This window comes from Equus caballus, chromosome 3, assembly GCF_041296265.1.
Source record: "Equus caballus isolate H_3958 breed thoroughbred chromosome 3, TB-T2T, whole genome shotgun sequence".
Classification (NCBI taxonomy): domain Eukaryota; kingdom Metazoa; phylum Chordata; class Mammalia; order Perissodactyla; family Equidae; genus Equus; species Equus caballus.
Genome location: NC_091686.1, coordinates 42642154 through 42662369, shown reverse-complemented (window position 1 = coordinate 42662369; position 20216 = coordinate 42642154). Strand labels below are relative to the sequence as shown.

General features: G+C 37.5%; 1 protein-coding gene across 7 annotated transcripts in view; it reads right to left on the bottom strand.

Annotated features, from left to right (window-relative positions):
- Window positions 1–4386: 4386 nt before the first annotated feature.
- Window positions 4387–20216, bottom strand: part of SLC9B1 (solute carrier family 9 member B1) — a 76452-nt gene continuing 60622 nt past the window's right edge. For all 7 annotated transcript variants that reach the window (XM_023637615.2, XM_023637617.2, XM_023637614.2 and 4 more), the window contains 6 exons: window positions 15124–15299; window positions 11383–11489; window positions 10396–10545; window positions 6766–6874; window positions 6094–6230; window positions 4387–4717 (listed from right to left, as the gene is read on the bottom strand). In XM_023637615.2, coding sequence (XP_023493383.1) covers window positions 4505–4717; window positions 6094–6230; window positions 6766–6874; window positions 10396–10545; window positions 11383–11489; window positions 15124–15299 — 892 coding nt within the window. In that variant the 3' untranslated portion in view covers window positions 4387–4504. The remainder of the gene's footprint in view (window positions 4718–6093; window positions 6231–6765; window positions 6875–10395; window positions 10546–11382; window positions 11490–15123; window positions 15300–20216) is intronic.

The window sequence follows — 20216 nt, the reverse complement described above, 5'->3', positions numbered from 1 at the left end:
CCAGCCCCATGGCTGAGTGGTTGGGTTTGCACTCTCCACTTCAGCTGCCCAGGGTTTTGCTGGTTTGAATCCTGGGCGCCGACCTGGCACCACTCAACAAGCCATGCTGAGGTGGTGTCCCACATAGCACAGCTATAAGGACATGTAACTAGAACATGCAATTATGTACTGCGGGGCTTTGGGGAGAAAGAAAGAAAAAATTTGCAACAGATGTTAGCTCAGGTGCCACTCTTTAAAAAAAAAAAATCAACTGCATTTCTATACACTAGTAATGAACTAGAAAAAGAAAAGTTGAGAATATAATTCCATTTACAATTGCAACAAAAAGAATAAAATACCTAGGAATAAACTTAACCAAATAGGTGAAAGATGTATACACTGAAAACTATAAGACATTATTGAAAGAAATCAAAGAAGATACAAAGAAATGGAAAGATATTCCATGCTCAGGGATTGGAAGAATAAGCATAGTTAAAATGTCCTTATTACCTAAAGCAATCTACAGATTCAATGCAATCCCAATCAGAATCCCAATGACATTCTTGATGGAAATAGAACAAAGAATCCTAAAATTTATTTGGAACAAGAAAAGACCCCAAATAACCAAAGCAATCCTGAGAAAATGAATACGGCTGGAGGTATCACAATCCCTGACTTCAAAATATGCTCCACAGCTAGGGGCCAGCCAGTTGGCATAGTGGTTGAGTTCGCACACTCTGCTTCCGCGGTCTGGGGTTTGCAGGTTTGGATCCTGGACATGAACCTATATACTGCTCATCAAGCCATGCAGTGGCAGCATCCTACATACAAACTAGAGGAAGATTGGCACAGATGTTAGCTTAGGGCTGATGTTCCTCATCAAAGAGAAAAAAAAAAACAACCAAAAAACAGAAACAACAAACCTGTAGTAATTGAAACAGCATAATACTGGCACAAAAACAGACACACAGATCAATGGAACAGAACCAAAAGCCCAGAAGTAAAACCACACATCTACAGACAGCTAATCTTTGACAAAGGAGCCAAGAACATACAAGAGAGAAAGGAAAGTCTGGTCAATAAATGGTATTGGGGGGCCAGCCCCATGGCCAAGTAGTTAAGTTTGTGTGCTCCGCTTGGGCAGCCTGGGGTTCACCAGTTCAGATCCCAGATGCGGACCTATACACCACTCATCAAGCCATGCTGTGGCAGCATCCCACACAGAAGAACTAGAATAACTTACAACTAGGATATGTAACTATGTACTGGGGCTTTGGGGAGACAAGAAAAAAAAGAAGATTGGCAGGAGATGTTAGCTCAGGACCAATCTTCCTCATCAAAAAAAAAAGTATAAGTAAATAAATGGTGTTGGGAAAACTGGACAGCTACATGCCAAAGAATGAAAGTAGATCATTATCTTACACCATACACAAAAATTAACTAAAAATAGATTAAAGACTTGACCGTAAGACCTGAAACCATAAAACTTCCGGAAGAAAACATAGGCAGGACACTCTTTGACATCAATCTTAGCGGCCTATTTTCAAGTACCATGTCTGATCAGGCAAGGGTAACAAAAGAAAAAATAAACAGATGGGACTATATCAAACCAAAAAGCTTCTGCACAGCAAAAGAAATCACCAGCAAAACAAAAAGACAACCTAACAATTGGGAGAAGATATTTGCAAACCGTACATCTGTCAAGGGATTAATATCCAAAATGTATAAAGAACTCATACATCTCAACAACAAAAACCAAACAACCCAATTAAAAAACAGTCAAGAGATCTGAACAGACGTTTTTCCAAAGAAGATATACAGATGGGCAACAGGCAGATGACAAGATGTTCAACATCACTAATTATTAAGGAAATGCAAATCAAAGCTACAATGATATACCTCACACCCATCAAAATGGCTATAATTAACAAGACAAGAAATAACAAGTGTTGGAGAGGATGTAGGGAAAAGAGAACTCTCTTACACTGCTGGTGGAAATGCAAACTGGTCCAACCACTTTGGAAAACAGTATGGAGACTCCTGAAAAAGTTAAGAACAGAAATACCATATGATCCAGCTATTTCACTGCTGGATATTTATCCAAAAAACATGAAAACATGAATGCGTAAAGACACATGCACCTCTATGTTTATCGCAGCATTATTCACAATAGCCAAAACTTGGACACAACCTGAGGGCCCATCAAGGGACGAATGGATAAAGAAGATATGATATACATGCACAATGGAATACTACTCAGCCATAAGAAATGATGAAATCTGGCCATTTGTGACAACATGGATGGACCTTGAAGGTATTATGCTCAGTGAAATAAGTCAGATGGAAAAAGTAAAATACTGTATGATCTCACTCATAAATAGAAGATAAAAAAAAACAACAAACAGGGGATGGCCTGGTGGTGTAGTGGATAAGTTCGCATACTCCGCTTCAGCAGCCTGGGGTTCACTGGTTTGGACCCTGCGTGTGGACCTACACAGCACTCATGAAGCCATGCTGTGGTGGCGTCCCACATACAGAATAGAGGAGGATTGGTACAGATGTTAGCTCAGGGACAATCCTCCTCACCACCACCACCACCACCAACAACAAACAAACACATAGATACAGAGATTAGATTGGTTTACTGGAGGGGAGGCAGGGAGGGAGGAGAGTGAAAGCGGGGACTGGGCACGTGTGTGTGGTGATGGATGGTAATTAGTCTTTGGGTGGTGAACATGAGATATTCTACACAGAAATCAAAACACAATTATGTACACCTGAAATTTATACAATGTTATAAGCCAATGTTACCTCAATTAAAAAAAAGATTTTAAAATCTAATTCTCTTGTGAATATAAAATAATAGCTGTGAATATAAATATATTTTCATTTTGTTATTAGTAAAAATGATATGCCTTTGTGATTTAAACATTAGTCAAAATACTGGTACAGTTTAAGTTTTTAGAATTTTAGTAGTACAATTAAAATAGTGGAAAATGAGGCATAGACTCTGTGCTAAGTTGTAAAAGTGTAGAAGAAAATGTTACTAGAACAGTCGCTGTATTATCTTCTCCCAGAATTATCTGGGTGTGCTTGAACTTTTGGCAGTTTTAGTGATACATTTTGTGAAAGATCTCAGCTTAATAAGAATAGACACATAGTTTTGATTGCCTTACTTTATATTTGCTTCACTTTGCAAATTTATCTGTAAATTTCCTATTCGGTGCTGTTCTAATACCTTGCTTGTAAGAGAGAGGAGAGAAACCAAAGTAACGTTTGGTCCCTGCGTTTGGTGTTTGTCAAGGAAGTCAGAGTAATTCCTAAGAGGCCATTCACGAAGGCTATTTGAGAAGCTTTCATATGAAGTAACTTTAAAATGAAGAATCTTGAAATCCACTGAAACTGCATCTTGCTTATGATGGATTCTGTATTAGCACAGCAGACTTCATCAGCCTGAATGGAGTGGTGGCTCTGTGCTGCTAAGGAGAAGACAGTCTCACAGGGAAAATAGGCTATGAATCTTTCATTTCTGCAAGCCAACTTTAATTCCTACACTATTTTACACTATTGAAAAATCAGTTTATTTCCACTCATGATTTAATTTTATAACTGTAAAATAAAAACTACAGATAGAGTTTCATTTAAAAACTACTAAATCAGACTGTCATTTAAAAGGATCTTTCAGAAGTAAGGTAAGTATAACTTTACTAGTCTACCTTTACTAGAAGTAAGTACTTTTACTTAACATATTATTTATTCAGGTAGTTACTAAAACCAGAATTTAAAATCTATTTAGTTGACCCATTTAAAGTTGGTGTGTTTTATTCCTGTCATTCTTTTTTCTTTTCCAGGTGATCTCTGTAACTGAATTATTGAACTGATAGAGAGTTCTCTCCTCCTGTTTGGAGACTTAAACTATTTGACCTTTCTGTCATTAGGTTCATTTAATTTTTTATTACACTTAATTTGTATTATGACAGCAAATTCAGACTGGTGGATTACTTTAAACTTTCCTAGGGTATTTACAGATTTACTTCGTTCTTGAAATATAAAAATACTGGGAGGGCATTCTGTTTTTTATATATATATGTATATATATATATATTTTTTTTTTCTTGAGGAAGATCAGCCCTGAACTAACATCTGCTGCCAATCCTCCTCTTTTCTCTAAGGAAGACTGGCCCTGAGCTAACATCCATACCCATCTTCCTCTACTTTATATGTGGGACGCCTGCCACAGCACGGCTTGATGAGCACTGCCATGTCTGCACCCGGGATCTGAACCAGGGAACCCCGGGCCACTGAAGTGGAACGTGCGCACTTAACCGCTGCACCAGCAGGCCAGCCCCTGTTTTATATTTTTTTATTAAATTAACTTTAGAATAAAAAAACCATAGGGAAGCTCTGTGTAGTGAAATCACATATTTATTAAATCTTCTACGTACACTCTCCACATATTTGTACTTTATTTTTCTCTCATGTAAGATAATTCATTAAAAGAAACAGGTGATGGCAAATAAACTTTTTAGTGAAGTTTTAATTCTGTCAATTCCATTTTTATTTTGCTTGCATCACAGCGTGTAAGAAGTTTGGGCCCCAGTATGCCAATAATTAGAGCTCCATTTGGAGCTGTGATCAAGATGGCTAAAAACGCTACTGTCATCACATCCTTCGAATATGCTTCCAAATGGGGTGCGTTGATTCTTGCTGTTTCTAGAGCCAGAGGACCTAATACAGCCTGCGTTTAGGGGCGGGAAGGATGAGGCATAAAGAAAAATGTTAAAGAGTGTTAACATATAATAAAAGTAAATGGCTTTGTTAAAATCAACAAACAAAACTTAGCACTAAACTATTAGAATAGAGACAAGACAAAGTGCTGAGGAATTTTCACGAATTGTTCATCAATTCTATGTTCTTCCTAGCAAATGTACTTGGAGGAAGAGTGTAATAGTGACAGGTTAGTGTGCAGACATTTGGGGCTGATTTTGCATCTCAGCTGGTCCTGTTCAAATGTCTGCCTGGGGTACTGCTGTCACTCAGAACTGAGCGTTCTGACTGAACCGGGGTCTTGCTAACTTGCCTTTACCATGTACCACTTGGTTCTTGGCTGCAACAAGACAACACAAAATACTAAGGTTTCTCCTGGTTCTCTAGGACTTTCTTGCTCATTTTCCCCTGTTCTTCCTACTTGGGAAACAGCGTGATGCGGGAAAACTGACCAGAGGTTGGAATCTAAAAGCTGGGCCTGAGAGGTTACTTGTAGCATGGCACTGCAAGCAGCCAGCCTGGCCCATGGACCTGCTTTTCTAACCAAGGCACACAGAGAATTTTGTGGCGTGGAAACTCACAAGCTTCTGTTTAGGAATAACAACGGAGAAAAGAATGTCAGGAAATCAAGGCGTTAGGCTGCCAGGTTAAAAAGGTTAGCAATAAGTAGCAATACTTTGTAGTAGGAGAAGAATATCGTCGAATCAGAGGGCAAACCTGCACAGGCCTCCCCTTCCTTTCCTTTATTCATTCATTCAGTCGTCATTCATTTTTGGAGGCACGCAATGCTTATTTACTATGTACCTCCTGTGTGTCAGGCACTGTGTCAAGTGCTAGGGAGAAAATAATCAAACGCCCAGACACTGGGCCTGTCCCTCCCATGCAGGCTCTTGGGGAGAGTCAGTCATTAATCAAACAGCCGTCCAAATGAAATGGACAATTAAAAACAATGTGTCCATTCTTGTGTGGTGGAGTAGGTATCACGGGCACTAAAGAGATATTTTTAAAAGAATCAATGTGTCTCTACTTTAAAATCATAACATTTAGCTCTACAATATTCAGCAAAATGTAAAAATTCCAATTTTCAGATATATTCTTATTTTATATTCTGGGAAATAGAAAGAATGTTTTCATAAGTTTAGGAATTATTTGTCATTAAAAGTATATTTTTCAATTTCATAAGAATTGATTTTAAAACAGATTTCAAAAGATTACATTAAATGTAATGATAGTTATGATCAATTGAGCTAATAGCGCACATTTTTCGAGTGGAGTAACGTTTTTCATCTAGAATTTTCAAACTTCATCCACATTGACATGATTAGAATGGCTTTAACATGTCCTTACTTGGACCGTAGCTTTGGGCATCCAGGATAAAGCAATGAATATTTTCTCCTTGAAACTAAAGCCAGCAAAACACACCAATGCAAATGCAGAAGAAATGCGAATCAGTAACGCCAGACTCAAGGTGGCAACACAAAGGCCTACAACAGATAAAAACAAACACAAGTAACAAGATATTTGGCAAGAAGTCATTCTTTATGCCTAGAGATGTGATTTGTAAAAGTGTTGAAAGTATTTTAAGACTATTTCCTTTTTCTTTATTTAAGTAAAAATAATAATCACAAATCTGATTGAGGCTTCTAGGTAAAGTGCAAGAGATTATCTGACGGTAGAGGTACCATGAAAAATAAGATAGATTACATTTATTTAATTCTGACCTGATAGACTTTGAACTTTTACTATAAATGGAAGTATTCAAAAGGGGCTGATGGTATCTAATATTTCCCCTCAGAAAAGAATCCTAGTCTCCACTTCCTCCAGACACGTGGGCGGACTCAGGGCTGTCTGCAAATGGTGCACATGGGGTGAAGGAAGATGAAGCTGTTGCTACAGCCCCATGAGCTTCCCAAAGCCCTTTTAGCATTCAAGGACACATTGTAAGTAAAACACAAATTATTCGTAGTTTTCTTAAATATTTTCAAATCTTATATTTTTTGTGCCTCTAATCATTCTTACCGATAGCATTTGACTTAAGAGATGCAACAGATACTTCTGATCCAACCAAACCAAAAAGAAGGGGTTGAAAAACATTCCACACAGTTGAAATAATTTTTTGGACTTTCATCTACAGAAAAGAGTAACACACGTTTAGTCATCGTGGCACATAAAAATAACTGCATTTCAGAAATTTAAAGTTTCTCTTAACAGTTAATAAACTTAAGATATTTTATTTGTAGAAGAAATGTTAAAAGTTAATAAAAATTGAGTAGGTTAATTCTTCTACTCAAATACTTAGGTAAAATTTGATTAAAAGCAATCTACAAAGCTATAAAATAAAAATATTATTTGGTAATTTTGTCATGGAACATGTAAGTCTTTGGAGTTCCAGACATGTTCTGATGGGTCAGTAAGAGTTCTGGTTTTCGTCTGTCAGGTAATGGAATAGAGTTGGAACTGTATCACCCTGAGGAGAAGAGACTCAGCATCATGCCAACATTTCACTCAAAAGGGAGCTGGGAACACCCTCCTAACAATTATCCTGGAACTCAGCTCCCTGAAAGTGAATCCCCATGAGTCCCTAGCTACTAGGAAGAAAATTCTGGTAATCTGTTAGGCCTGCTTCCAAAGGACCCATGTTGGAAATTTCAAAATTATTTTTTCCTTAAAACCAAACCAAAAACATAGAATAGATTCTTATTTGGTTGCTGCCCTGCTTCCCTTTCTGGGACTGAGTCCCTCCCAGTGCTACTCCCCCAAGGATGTGGTGACAGCAGAGGCCCCTGCTGACGGAACTGCACCGGCTCTCCTCCAGGAGTAGGGTGCAGAGGCTTTTGTCTCGGTCTGGGCTTATCTTTTCTCTATAGAAGATACACAAAACCTTGATATCTTTTGTTTGGGGCTTAAAGCTATCTTCATAACTATTCTCCTTATGATTGAATTTTCTGATTGCCATTTATAAAAGTAAAGTTTAAAAAAGGAAAAAAAGAAAAAACAATATTACTCTTTCTTCTTTATAACACATTATCCTATTTATTACTGTTTTTCTTTTTTGCTTTTGCCGAGGAAGCTAACATCTGCTGTCAATCTTCCTCTTTTTGCTTGAGGAAGATTAGCCTTGGGCTAACATCTATGCCAACCTTCGTCTGTTTTGTATGTGGGTTGCTGCTACAGCATGGCTGACAAGTGGTGTGAGTCCACACCTGGGATCTGGGCCCGTGAACCTGGGCCGCTGACGCGGAACACAGCAAACTCAACCACTATGCCATGGGGCTGGCCCCTCCTATTTGTTACTTTTAATCTTTAAAATCTATTTATTCTTTACTGTTTGATTTTCTTTATCATATAAAAAAAGAATTCTAGTAGTTTTCATTTCATTTATCTAATTGTAATTTATTATTAACCATTTAATTTCTTTTATAATTATGATTTTATTGGAATACTAAACAAAATGCCAATATGATTTTTGAGTAGGGAACTGCCCAAGCTGATTCTAAAATCTATCTAAGAAAGAATATGGGTGGTAACAGCCAAGAAATACTTTAAAAATAAGTACAATGAGAGAGAATCTTTTATATTAGATTTTGAGATATAAAACTACAGTGATTTAAAATAGAGTGGTATTGGCATAAGAATAGATAAGTGGGACTAAATAGATTCCAGAAATGAACTTGTATGTACGTGAAAGGTTAGGTCATATTAAAAGAGGCATTTAAAAACTCACTGAAAATTAATGTCAATAAATTAGTCAATAAATAATTTGGCAAAAATTGACTATCCAATATATGTTCATATAAATATGTATCTATTACATGTATGCATATATGTCTATGAATACATATATATATATAATCACACACATGTATATCCTTACCTCACAGTAGTCAAAAAAATAAATTCCAGATGGATTAAATTACTGAATGTAAAAACAAAACGAACAAAAACTACCAAAGTATTAGGTGATAATACAGAAGATATTATAATGTTTATAATCTTATAATCTTGGGTGAAGAAATTATTCTTAAAAAAGATACAGAATCCAAAACCAAAAAGGAAAAACTGACAGGTTTGACTATAGGAAATTTTACTTCCATACAAACGACATTATAGCGGCCAGCCCTGTGGCCGGGCGATTAAGTTCATGCACTCAGCTTTGGTGGCCCGGGGTTTGCTGGTTTGGATCCTGGGCATGGACTTATGCACTGCTCATCAAGCCATGCTGCGGTGGTGTTCCACGTAGAAGAACTAGAATGACCTACAACTAGGATATACAAGTATGTACTGAGGCTGTGGGGAGAAAAAAACAAAAGAGGAGGATTGGCAACAGATGTTAGCTCAGGGCCAATCTTCCTCACCAAAAAAAAAAAAAGCATTAAAAAAGAGACATCAGGGGCTGGCCTGGTGGCGCAGCGGTTAAGTGTGCACATTCCGCTTCATCGGCCCAGGGTTTGCCAGTTCAGATCCCAGATGTGGACATGGCACCACTTGACACGCCATGCTGTGGCAGGTGTCCCACATATAAAGTAGGGGAAGATGGGCACGGATGTTAGCTCAGGGCCAGCTTTCCTCAGCAAAAAGAGGAGGATTGGCAGCAGATGTTAGCTCAGGGCTAATCTTCCTCCAAAAAAAAGGAAAAAGAAAAAGAAAAGGAAAGAAGAGAAAAAAAAGACATCAGAAACAAAGTTGAAGATAAGCAAAAATTATACACAAGATGTATATAACAAAGGATTAGTAGCCCTAACATATAGAGAAACTCTATAAATTAGGAACAAAAAGCTAAAGAAACCAATCAAAAAATGAGCAAAGAATATGAATAGGTAGTTAAAAAAGAATATATGAAGAGAATTTTACCTCATTACTAATCAGAAAAATGTAAATAAAGAATAACAATGTTATATAGGTTCTTATCATAAGATTGTAAAAAAAAAAAAGGAGAGCTAGTGATAATATCCAGGGTTGTTGATGGTTTGAGGTATTGGGGACTCTTCTACACTGGCGACAGTAAGTAGTGTAAATAAATAAAATCTTTCGAAGGGATAATTTGGCAGCAGTCATCAAAACAGAAACATACCATGTCTAAATTCAGCAATTCCAGTTCTAGGAATCTGTTCCTAGAGAAGTGCTCGCACATTTGCAAGAAGACACGCAAACAGGACTGCTCGTGGCAGCACTGTTCATAACAACAAAAAACAGCAATGATCTAAATGTCTATAAATAAAGGATTGATAAGAGGAAATGATTAATTCTGAGAAGGGGGTTTGATATTTTGGAGTGGTGTGGGAAAAGGAATCTTTTACATTTTGTTCTATATGTGGACCCTCTGTATTGTTTGAATCTTTTATGAGCATGTTTTCATGTATTAATTGTATAACTAAAATTTTAATGAATAAAATAGTTAAATCAATAAAAGTTATGTAATCAGATTGCAAAACTTGGAAAAAGAAAGAGGCTTGATGTGATAACTCAATTTCTGATTGCATTTTAGTGTATTTCCAGGTCCTTTTTTTTCCTAAATATTTCATTTCCTTGGAGACACTAACTTCTGGAACACCTTCCAACTAGAACAAGGAGATTTCCTAAATGTCCATTATAAATATTAAAAAATGCAGTTATTTTATTAAAAAAAAATGGTGGATTAAAAATATTCACCTTTTCTTTGGACCAACTCATCCCTGCGATGAAAGTCAGCACCAGCGTGCACAGCCCTCCAGCCCCGTGCAGACCCAGGCGGTGGCCGCCCAGGACAGCAGACACGCACAGGCTCACGAGCAGGAACGCCCTCTTCAACGAAAGCCTCGTCTAGAATCAGACAGATATTTAGAAACTAACTTACATTAATATGTAATACACTATTTGCATTATCTATCATGTATGATTGACCCTTTGATACCATGTCTCTATATTTTATATTAAATAACGTCTAAAAGTTTGACTTCTTCACCAAAAATGTTAGCAGACTTAGTATCGTGACCAAACTTTCAATTATTGTCTCATCATCTGCCACATCTTTGATACTAATGTCAGTAAAATGGTTACAATATTTTAACTAAGTGAAGAAGGAAAAAAAAAGAGACCCATATAATGTGTAATTCCATATAACATATCCAATGAATTAAAAATAAATTTCTGAATATCTCTTTAGCTAAGACAATGGTTAGGGGGAAACATGGAAGTTGCGGGAATACAAGAGTGATGCACACGCTGTAAGGCAGGAAAGGGTTGAACCTGTCAGTGTTGCCATAGTCAAAGGGAGCAGGAGTGAACTTAATCAGGGAATATGGAGAGATAAGTGGGAATCTATATCTCCAAAAATGTTCAAGGGAAAGTTTGAGGGAAAAAAGGTTAGGAAAAACTGTCAGGAGTCAATAGGCAAGTTAGTGAAGAAGGGGTGGGGTGGAATGGAGAGGGTACTCTGAGTTGAGTACATTTTCCTGATATTCCTTATTTGCCAAATTGCCATTGCCCTGCACCAATCACAACTGTGCTTGGGTTTAAGCAGAGTAGTCACTGAAGGCTACTTTTGGGAAAGAGAATTGAATATTAAATTTAATACTTCATAGATCTTCCAAAAGTTCAAATTTTTGAAAGAAATGTCTAATACTACACTTCTAGAAAATAGATTAATTTTTTATTCACCTGATCTCCACTTGGAAAATATCGAAGAAAAAATCCCAAAAGAGTTCCAACCAGCACACCAACAAGTACGTCCCAAAAAGAGGCTATGACGTTACCCAGTATACCACCTGTAAAAGCACACAAGCAGGAAAACATTTCACAGAGAAACATTCTAACACGCCCAACACAGCAGAAAATCAAATCGAGGTGCTTCTTGAAGAAAGGCACATATTTTATAGAACAAATATACAAAAATAGACTTTTAATATTTACATATGTGAAAATATACACAGATTTATTTGATAAATTAAATATGGACTCTCAAATAATTTATATTTATACACAACTGGGAAATGTTCATTGAATAAATAGGCCAGAAAACAAAGAAGTGATAAGCCACAAAGTAGTCCCCTTACACACCCAACCTGAAGCACCAGGTGAGGTAGAAGAATGGACAGAGACCGACAAAGGAGCACCTCTGGCACCTAGCACCTGGCTGGTAATGTTTCTTCTCTGATGTACTATTAAGACAAAGATACAAATGATTTAAACATAAAAAGAACAATAAAACAACAACATAAAAAAAGATTTATTCCAGGGTCAATCCTAGGAATATTCAAGGGTCAATTGAGTTTCCAGTATATTTTATGTATGCATATCTGTAGCTTATTATAATAAGCTTAAAAAAATGATCCTGGGTCACAAAAAAGTTCAGTTATGCTCTGTGAATTTAGGTCAATGCAGCATGTAAATATATGTATTTTAGAAATATTTTTTCATTAAAAACAATAAAAATAAGGGGTGACAACAGCAAAATGATGGAATGGCAAGCCCCAGAACCTCGATCCCCCACGGAGACACCAACTTAACAATATACAGTCCGAAAGCCTTTATGACAGTCTACAAACCAACTAAGAAGTTGCAGCAAGAGAAAAGTGAGTCATCATATCCACAGGAGCACTTATAAGATTACCAGGGTATTTCACAGTGGAAACCTTAAAGGCCAGAAGAGGGTGGGATGGTATACTCAAAGTGTTGAAAGAAAAAACCTGCCAACCAAGAGTAGTATTCCACAAAATTGTCCTTCAAAATGAAGGAGAAATGAAAACTTCCCCAGATAAACAAAAGCTGAGGGAGTTCATCACCACTGGCCTTGCATTACCAGGAATGTTAAAGGGAATCCTTCAAGTGGAAATAAAAGGACCTTCGATAGCAACACAAAAGCAGACAAATATAAACCTCTGGTACAGGTAAGTATGTCGATGAATTCAGAATTCTGCAATACTGTAACAGTGGCGAGTAAATCACTTTTAATTTTGTTATAAAATTTAAGATAAAAGCTTAAAAAATAACTAACCATAAAATTATGTTAGCGGATACACAATATAAAAATATAATTTGTGGTGTTGATAACATAAAGCGAGGAGGATGAAGTTCAGTTGTTATCACTTTAGAATAGATTGTTATAACTATAAGAATGGAAAAAAGATACTCCATGCGAATAGTAACCAAAAAAGCAGGAGTGGTCATACTTATATCAGACAAAAAAGATGTTAAATTAAATACTGCCACAAGAGATAAAGAAGGACATTATACAATGACAAAAACGCCAGTTGACTCAGAAGACAAGGTTAGATCTCAACATTCGCCATATTCCAAAATATACACGTATTGGAGATCTATTGTGTAAAACCTTGAAAGTCCGTGAAATTTTCAGTGACAGTTTATATGGTTAGGAGGTGGGAGAGGATTTTCTGAGCATCTACCTGCTGGGTTTTTCACTTTTTTGGTTCTCCTCAAATTAGGTTTGGTCTCCTGTAGCATGTTCCCATAGCATCCTATCCTACGTGATATTCATCACCTTTGTAATTATCTGTTTAATATAAACTCCTGGAGAACACGGCCACATGGTCTTCTGTGTCTGCTGTGTCAGCGGGCAGTACAGGGTGGAGCTTAGAAGTGCGGGTCTGGGGTCAGACTGCCAGATTCACATCTTGGCTACTCTACTCATTGGATCTGTGATTTTGAGCAAGGTACTTAATTCTGTTCCTCAGTTTTCTTATCTGTAAAATAAGCATAGAACTATTGTGACTATTAAATGAGTGGGGACATCTATGGAACTTGGAGCAAGTACCGAGCAATTACTCAATAAAAGCCGATACTGTTGTTCACTGTTTATCCTCAGAGTTTGGCACAGTGTTTGGCACGGTGGAAGAGCAGCACAAAAAATATTTTTTGACATAATGACTGATACCAGTCACGTAGGAAAAGACTGCCAGATTAGACAATAAAAAATTTAGAACTTCTGAATGGCAAAAAAAGAGATAAAGTTAAAAGGCAAATTACAAATTGGAAAAACTATAGGATATAAAACAAAGGGTTATAATTCTTAATTTTATGCAGAATCCTGACAAATCTAAAAGAACAAAAGATGAATACATCTATAAGATAACAGGCAAAAGATTTCAAGAAAAGCAATTTATAAAACCTCCCATTTGAAGAGGCCTCATCTTCCACCTCTCCAATTAGCAGAGGTAAGAAAGACTAGTATACCTATTTTGAAGAAAATGAAGAGAAAGTGGTAAGTTTGTGCACCCTGGTAGGAAATGATATTGTGACAATATGTTTTAAAAAGCTTATAACTCTATATACTTTTTAGCTCAACAATTCCACTTTTAAGATTAAGAAAATATTAAGTAGGTACAACTATTTAGCTACAAGATGTTCAACCAGGCATTATTTTAATAGGAAATATTGGAGTCAAATTCAATTTTCAACGGCTTAAGTAATTATGATGCAGCCAATCAAATAATATGCAACCATTAAAAATGTCATAGAAATATATTTACTGAAAAGAAATGTGTGATATAAAGTTAAGTGCAAAAAAACTCAGGTTACAAGAAAACATGGTCCATGTTCAATAATTTCATAAGAATATTGAGAGAGAAGAGAAAGAGAGTGTGAGGGAAAGAGAGAAGGAAAGAGGGAGAAGTCTGGGTGGATTTACATCAAAATATTCAGAATTATTATTCTTGGGGTCACGAGTATTGCATATTTTGTTTTTATCTTTTCCTTTTTTTCCTTCTTATGTATTTACATCTTATGATTTTAAGAGAAACTATATATACTACTCTTCAACTTAAAAATATTTTGGTGCTTCAATAATACAGAAGACAATTTCAAACATTGCAGATAATTAAAACATTACTAAATTTGGAAATGTTTACTTTCACAATTTCTGCAGAGTGATATTCAAGACTAAATATCACCTTTGGATTCAGAATTGGTGCAGGATATTGTCCCACCACTACCAAAAAGGCACACAATTGTCCACTCCCTGTATACTTAAGTTGTCTTAATAATAGAGCAACCAGTTATTTATAATGATGGCCAAAAAGGTACATTTCAAAAACATCTACTAAATATATTAGTAGTACTAATAATATTGCTGCTTAAAATTTTCTATCAAAAACTGTGATAACATTCCAAAGTAATATGATCAGATAAATGGTAATAATATAGGTTATAAAATTAATTGAAATACATGATTATTAAAATGAAATCATTTGTGTTAAGCAGTGGTTTCTTAACCCATTGAAATTTCTTCCCTGGTCTAGAATGAGCTTTCTACAAAGAATAAAAGATGTTAAACGTAAATAAGTCATGGTTTATAAATGGAGCAGTAAAGCTGGAAACCTTGTTTGAAGAACTAACGCAGAAAGAGCTATGACGCTACGGCAGCTGCTGTATTTTCTTGTTCACCTGTGGAAAAGACGATGCTCAAGCATGTATTGAATCCAGTGATAGCCAGGATGTCTTCCAAACTGCTAGCAGCTATTAGTAAGGTTGGAATGCCTTTCTCAATACCATATCCTTTTTCTTGCAAAACCAGCATGGAAGGGACGACAACAGCAGGAGAGACAGCGCCTAGTACAAAACTGAGAGAAAGACTTTGAAAACCAATTTTAAAACATCCTTTTAACCAAATAGTGTTTTATATTAAATTTTACAACAAGTATGTTAACCTTTACAGCAACTTCAAATGGAACAATTCTGCTTTTGAGTGAATGTCATTTAATGGTGGTAAAACTTTTCACGTATTTTTTAGTGCTGGCTAAAATTTTATAGAGATTTCATCCAAGATGTTGGGCTGAGCACAGTTGCAGCCTCTGCTGCCATCCCTAAATCCTCTGAGATAAAGATAGAAAAGTAATAGAAAAACCCATAACCTAACTGGAGAAAAGAGAGGAGTCCTCAAGGGACAAGAAGCTACGTGTATCCCAGGAAGATAAGAGACAGAGAGTTTAGGATCGAAAAAGGAAACCATAAGCCAAAATGTGCATAAGTAAAGATTGCTACAAAGATATGGTGTACTTCTAAAAATGCTCCAAGCCCAGAAACGGCAGATGCTGGGAGCAGGAGGGACCTCTGAGGAAATCAAATGGGTGATTATTTGGAGTACCACTGTAAGATGGCCAGACAAGTGTACTCTCTACACCATTCCTACCTCTTGATCAAGCCAATAAGGGACAGAGGTGTCTGCCCCAAAGAACGAATAATGACTGTGGGCACCCAAGTTATGAAGGCGAGAGAGCAAATTCCTGGAGTGGTTGATGACACCCGTGAGGAATAGGGAAACTGCTGCCCAGAGTACCTTCTGTCAGTATATCTCATCCAGAACCTTGCCTCATCTTTTCCACATTCAATTTATAAAGGCTGAGGTGTACCCCATGGAAAGATGCTCTTGGGGCCCCACCAGAGCCCATTTACCAGGCCAGTGCATACATCCCCCAGCTGCTGCTTGTTGGCTGCTGACTACTGACACCTGCAGCTTTCCAGGAGCCTCCCCCCATGACGAGAGCTTACTTGGGGATGCCTAGGTTTCCCCACCCCTACCCTCCTACCCTCCTTCCGGATAGCTCCTGCCAATGACTGACTGATGTGAGGGTCTTACAGGTTAGCGCCTTTTCCCCTGGCTGTACAACCTCTCTGGTACATTTTACGCTCAAGATTGCCCTGTGTACTCAAGAAGAGTCTAGAATTCTCTGAAAACACATATTTGCCTACTTCAGTGGTTCCTGAACTTTACTGCACATTGGAATGACCTGGTGTATTTTTTATCTGTTGCTGTATAACAAATCATCCCCAAATTTAGCAGCTTAAAACAACAAACATTTATTATCTCACAACTTCTGTGGGTCAGGAATCTGGGTGTGGCTTAGCTGTATGCCTCTGGCTCAAGGTCTCTCACGAGGTGGGTGGGTGAAGACCTGCTTCCAAGTTTATTCACATGGCTGCTGGCAGGCTTTCAGTCTCTTGCCATGGGGACTTCTCCTCAGGGCTGCTCACGACATGGCAGCCGGCTCCCCCTCAGAGAAGCAATCAAAGAGAATGCAAGAGAGAACATGCAAGCTAGAAGCCATGGTCTTCTCAAACCTAATCTTACAAGTATATCCTATCACTTCTGCTCCATTCTGTCCATTAGAAGCAAGTCAATAAGTCCAGCCCACAGTCAAGAAGAGGGTATTACACAGAAGTGTAAATATCAGAAAGCAGGGGTCAGTGGGAGCCGTCCTAGAGGTTGCCTACTGTGTACTTGGAGACCTTTGAAAAGTACTAACGCCTGGCTCCCGTTTCAAGACATTCTGACCTGATTTAGGATGGAATTCGACTAGAGTACTGGAATTTTTAAAAAGTTTTTTAAAAAGACATAATATAAAATTTACTCTCAACCATTTTTAAGTGTACGGTTCGGTAGTGTTAACTGTATTCATATTGTTGTGTAACAGATCTCTAGAACTTTTTCATCTTGCAAAATTGAAACTCTATACCCATTGAACAATGACCCTTGTCCCCCTCATCCAAAGCCCTGGAAACCACTATTCTACTTTCTGTTACCAAGATTTTGACGACTCTAGTAGTTTTTGTCCTGGCTTATTTCATTCAGCATAAATTCCTCAAGGTTCATCCATGTCGTAGAATGTGACAAGATTTCCTTCTTTTTTACAGCTGAATAATATTCCATTGTACATATACACCACATTTTCTTTATCTATTCATCTGTCAATGGATATTTGGGCTGCTTCTACCTCTTGGCTATTGTGAAAAATGCTGCAATGAACGTGGATGTGCAAATACCTTGCTGAGATCCTGCTTTCAATTCTTTTGGATATATACCCAGAAGTGAGATTAATGGATTATATGGTAATGCTATTTTTAGTTTTTTGAGGAAACTCCAAGCTGTTTTGCATAGCAGCTGCCCATTTTATATTCCAAACAGCAGTGCACAAGTGTTCCAGTTTCTCTACATTTGTGTCAACACTTGTTATTTTCTGGGGTTTTTTTTTTTTTGGTAGTGGCCAACCTAATGGGTTTGAGGTGATATCTCATTATAGTTATTATAGTTATTTTTTTTCCTTCTTCTTCTCCCCAAAGCCTGCCAGTACATAGCTGTATATTCTAGTTGTAGGTCCTCCTGGTTGTGCTATGTGGGATGCCCTCTCAGCATGGGTTGATGACTGGTGCCATGTCCACCCCCAGGCCCCGAACTGGAAAAACCCTGGGCCGCCGAAGAGGAGCACGTGAACTTAACCACTTGGCCAAGGGGCTGGCCCCCTCATTGTAGTTTTGCTTTGCATTCTCTAGTGATTATAGATGTTGAGCACTTTCATGTGCTTGTTGGCCATTTGTATATGTTCTTTGGAGAAATGTCTATTCAAGTCCTTTGCCCACTATTTAGTCAAGGTTTCTTTTTTTTTAATTGTTGAGTTGTAGTTCTTTATATATTCTAAATATTGATCTTTTCGGATATATGGTTTGCAATTATTTTCTCCCATTCTGTGTGTCGTCTTTTCACTTTGTTAATTGTTGCCTTTGCTGTGCAGAAGTTTTTAAATTTTATGCAGTCCTATCTGTCTGTTTTTGCTTTTGTTGCCTGTGCTTTTAGTGTTATATCCAAGAAATCATTGCCAAATTCAATGTCATGACGCTTTTACGTGTGGTTTGCTGGTTGTAATATTCTTGGTTGGCAGGTTTTTTCCCCCAGTATTTTGAATATATCACACCATTCTCTTCTGGCCTGCAAGGTTTCTGCTGAGAAATCCAATTGTTATCTTGTGGGAGCTCTTGCTGCTTTCAAGATTCTCTCTTTCTGTGACTTTTGACAGCTTGAATATGTGTCTCAGTGTAGGTCTCTTCGGTTTTATCTTAGTGGGGATTCTTTCAGCTTCTTGAATTTGTATGTACATTTCCTTCCTCAAATTTGGAAGTTTCTGGCCATTATTTCTTCAAATGGGCTTTCTGACCATTTATCTCTCTCTTTTCCTCCTGGAACTCCCATAATGCATAGACTTGTCCATTTAACGGTATCCCATAAGTCCTTTAGGATCCCCTTACTTTTTTTTGTTTGTTTTTCTTTTTGCTCCTCTGACTCAATAATTTCAAATGACCTGTCTTTGAGTTCACCAATTCTTCTGCTTGATCCAGTCTGATGTTGATCTCCTCTAGTCAATTTTTCAACTTAGTTATTGTATTCTGCAGCTCCAGAATTTATTTCTGGCTCTTCTTTTTTTTTTACAGTTTCTATATCTATGTTGGTATTCTCATTTTGTTGATGCATCATTTTCCTGATTTCTTTTAGCTCTTTGAGTATCTTTACAATGGTTACTTTGCATTATTTGTTGAGTAATTCATACATTTCCATTTGTTTAAGGTAGGATTCTGGAGATTCATTTTATTCCTTTGATTGATCCATGATTCCCTGTTTCTTTGTATGCCTTATTATTTTTTGTTAAATTTCTTATTTGAAAAAATGGCTACCTCTCCCAGTCTTTATGGATTGTTTTCACTAGGGAAATGTCTTCACCAATAAGACTATCTAGAGAATCTATTGACCTCTCAAACCTTTCTGGGATGTGTCTTCTCTGGGCTCGGGTGTGTTATCTCCAGCTGAAGAGTTTTGCTGTTTTCTACTCTGGAGCACCCTTGGATGTCTATCTGAAGTAATGCAATATCTCTGGAACTGTAACAACCCATAGGACTCACCTTTGTTTTCAGTGGACCTCAGGCATCCAAAGTGTGCCACTCACTTTTCTGTCAGTGCTCGGTGTCAGGTAAGACAGAAATCAGTCCTTTGGGTAGCCCCTCAAAAAGCTAGCATGTAGGACACATGTTCCAGCTTTTTCTTTCCTTCATGAGGGGGAAGTCCTGAGTTGGGAGTTTTCTCCTGATTGCCCCTTGCTGTGCAGGAAGGGGTATAGGGTAAGGTGAGTAAGTGCAATGAAATGTCCAAATTGCTTCAGTGTGCCTCTTCTTGGCCTTGTGTTTACATGGGATGCTGTAACCTCTCAAGTGGTTTCTGGAGTTCTCACAAAGGTAACCTGGTCCTTATATTGTTAAGTCAGTGTCTCTGTGGGGGAAGGAGAGCCTGGGGCTTCATATTCTGCTATCTTGCTGACATCATTCCTCTTAATCTCGGGATTTTCAAAAGCTCCCCAGGTGATTTTAATGCATGGCAAAGTTTGGGAACCACTAACTTTTCCCACAGTCTTATCTGGCTTCCTTCACTTAGACGTTTCTACTGAGAGCCCCCTCAATAAATCACTTGCATAAGAATCTTAATCTCAGCCTGAGCTTCTAAGGTACCTTGCTTGGCAATGTGACTGGCCTGTTCCCTGAAAGAGGGCAATAGCAAATAGATAAAGAAATCACAAGTTAATAGGGAGTTTCAAATACAAAAATGAGCACCTGTTAAAGTATCACCAAATATTTGGGAAAAGCCAACACTTTGAATTGAGATACTATGTTCATTAAATGGGAAAAATTTATCCCTGAGGAAAGAGATATACTAGAAAGAG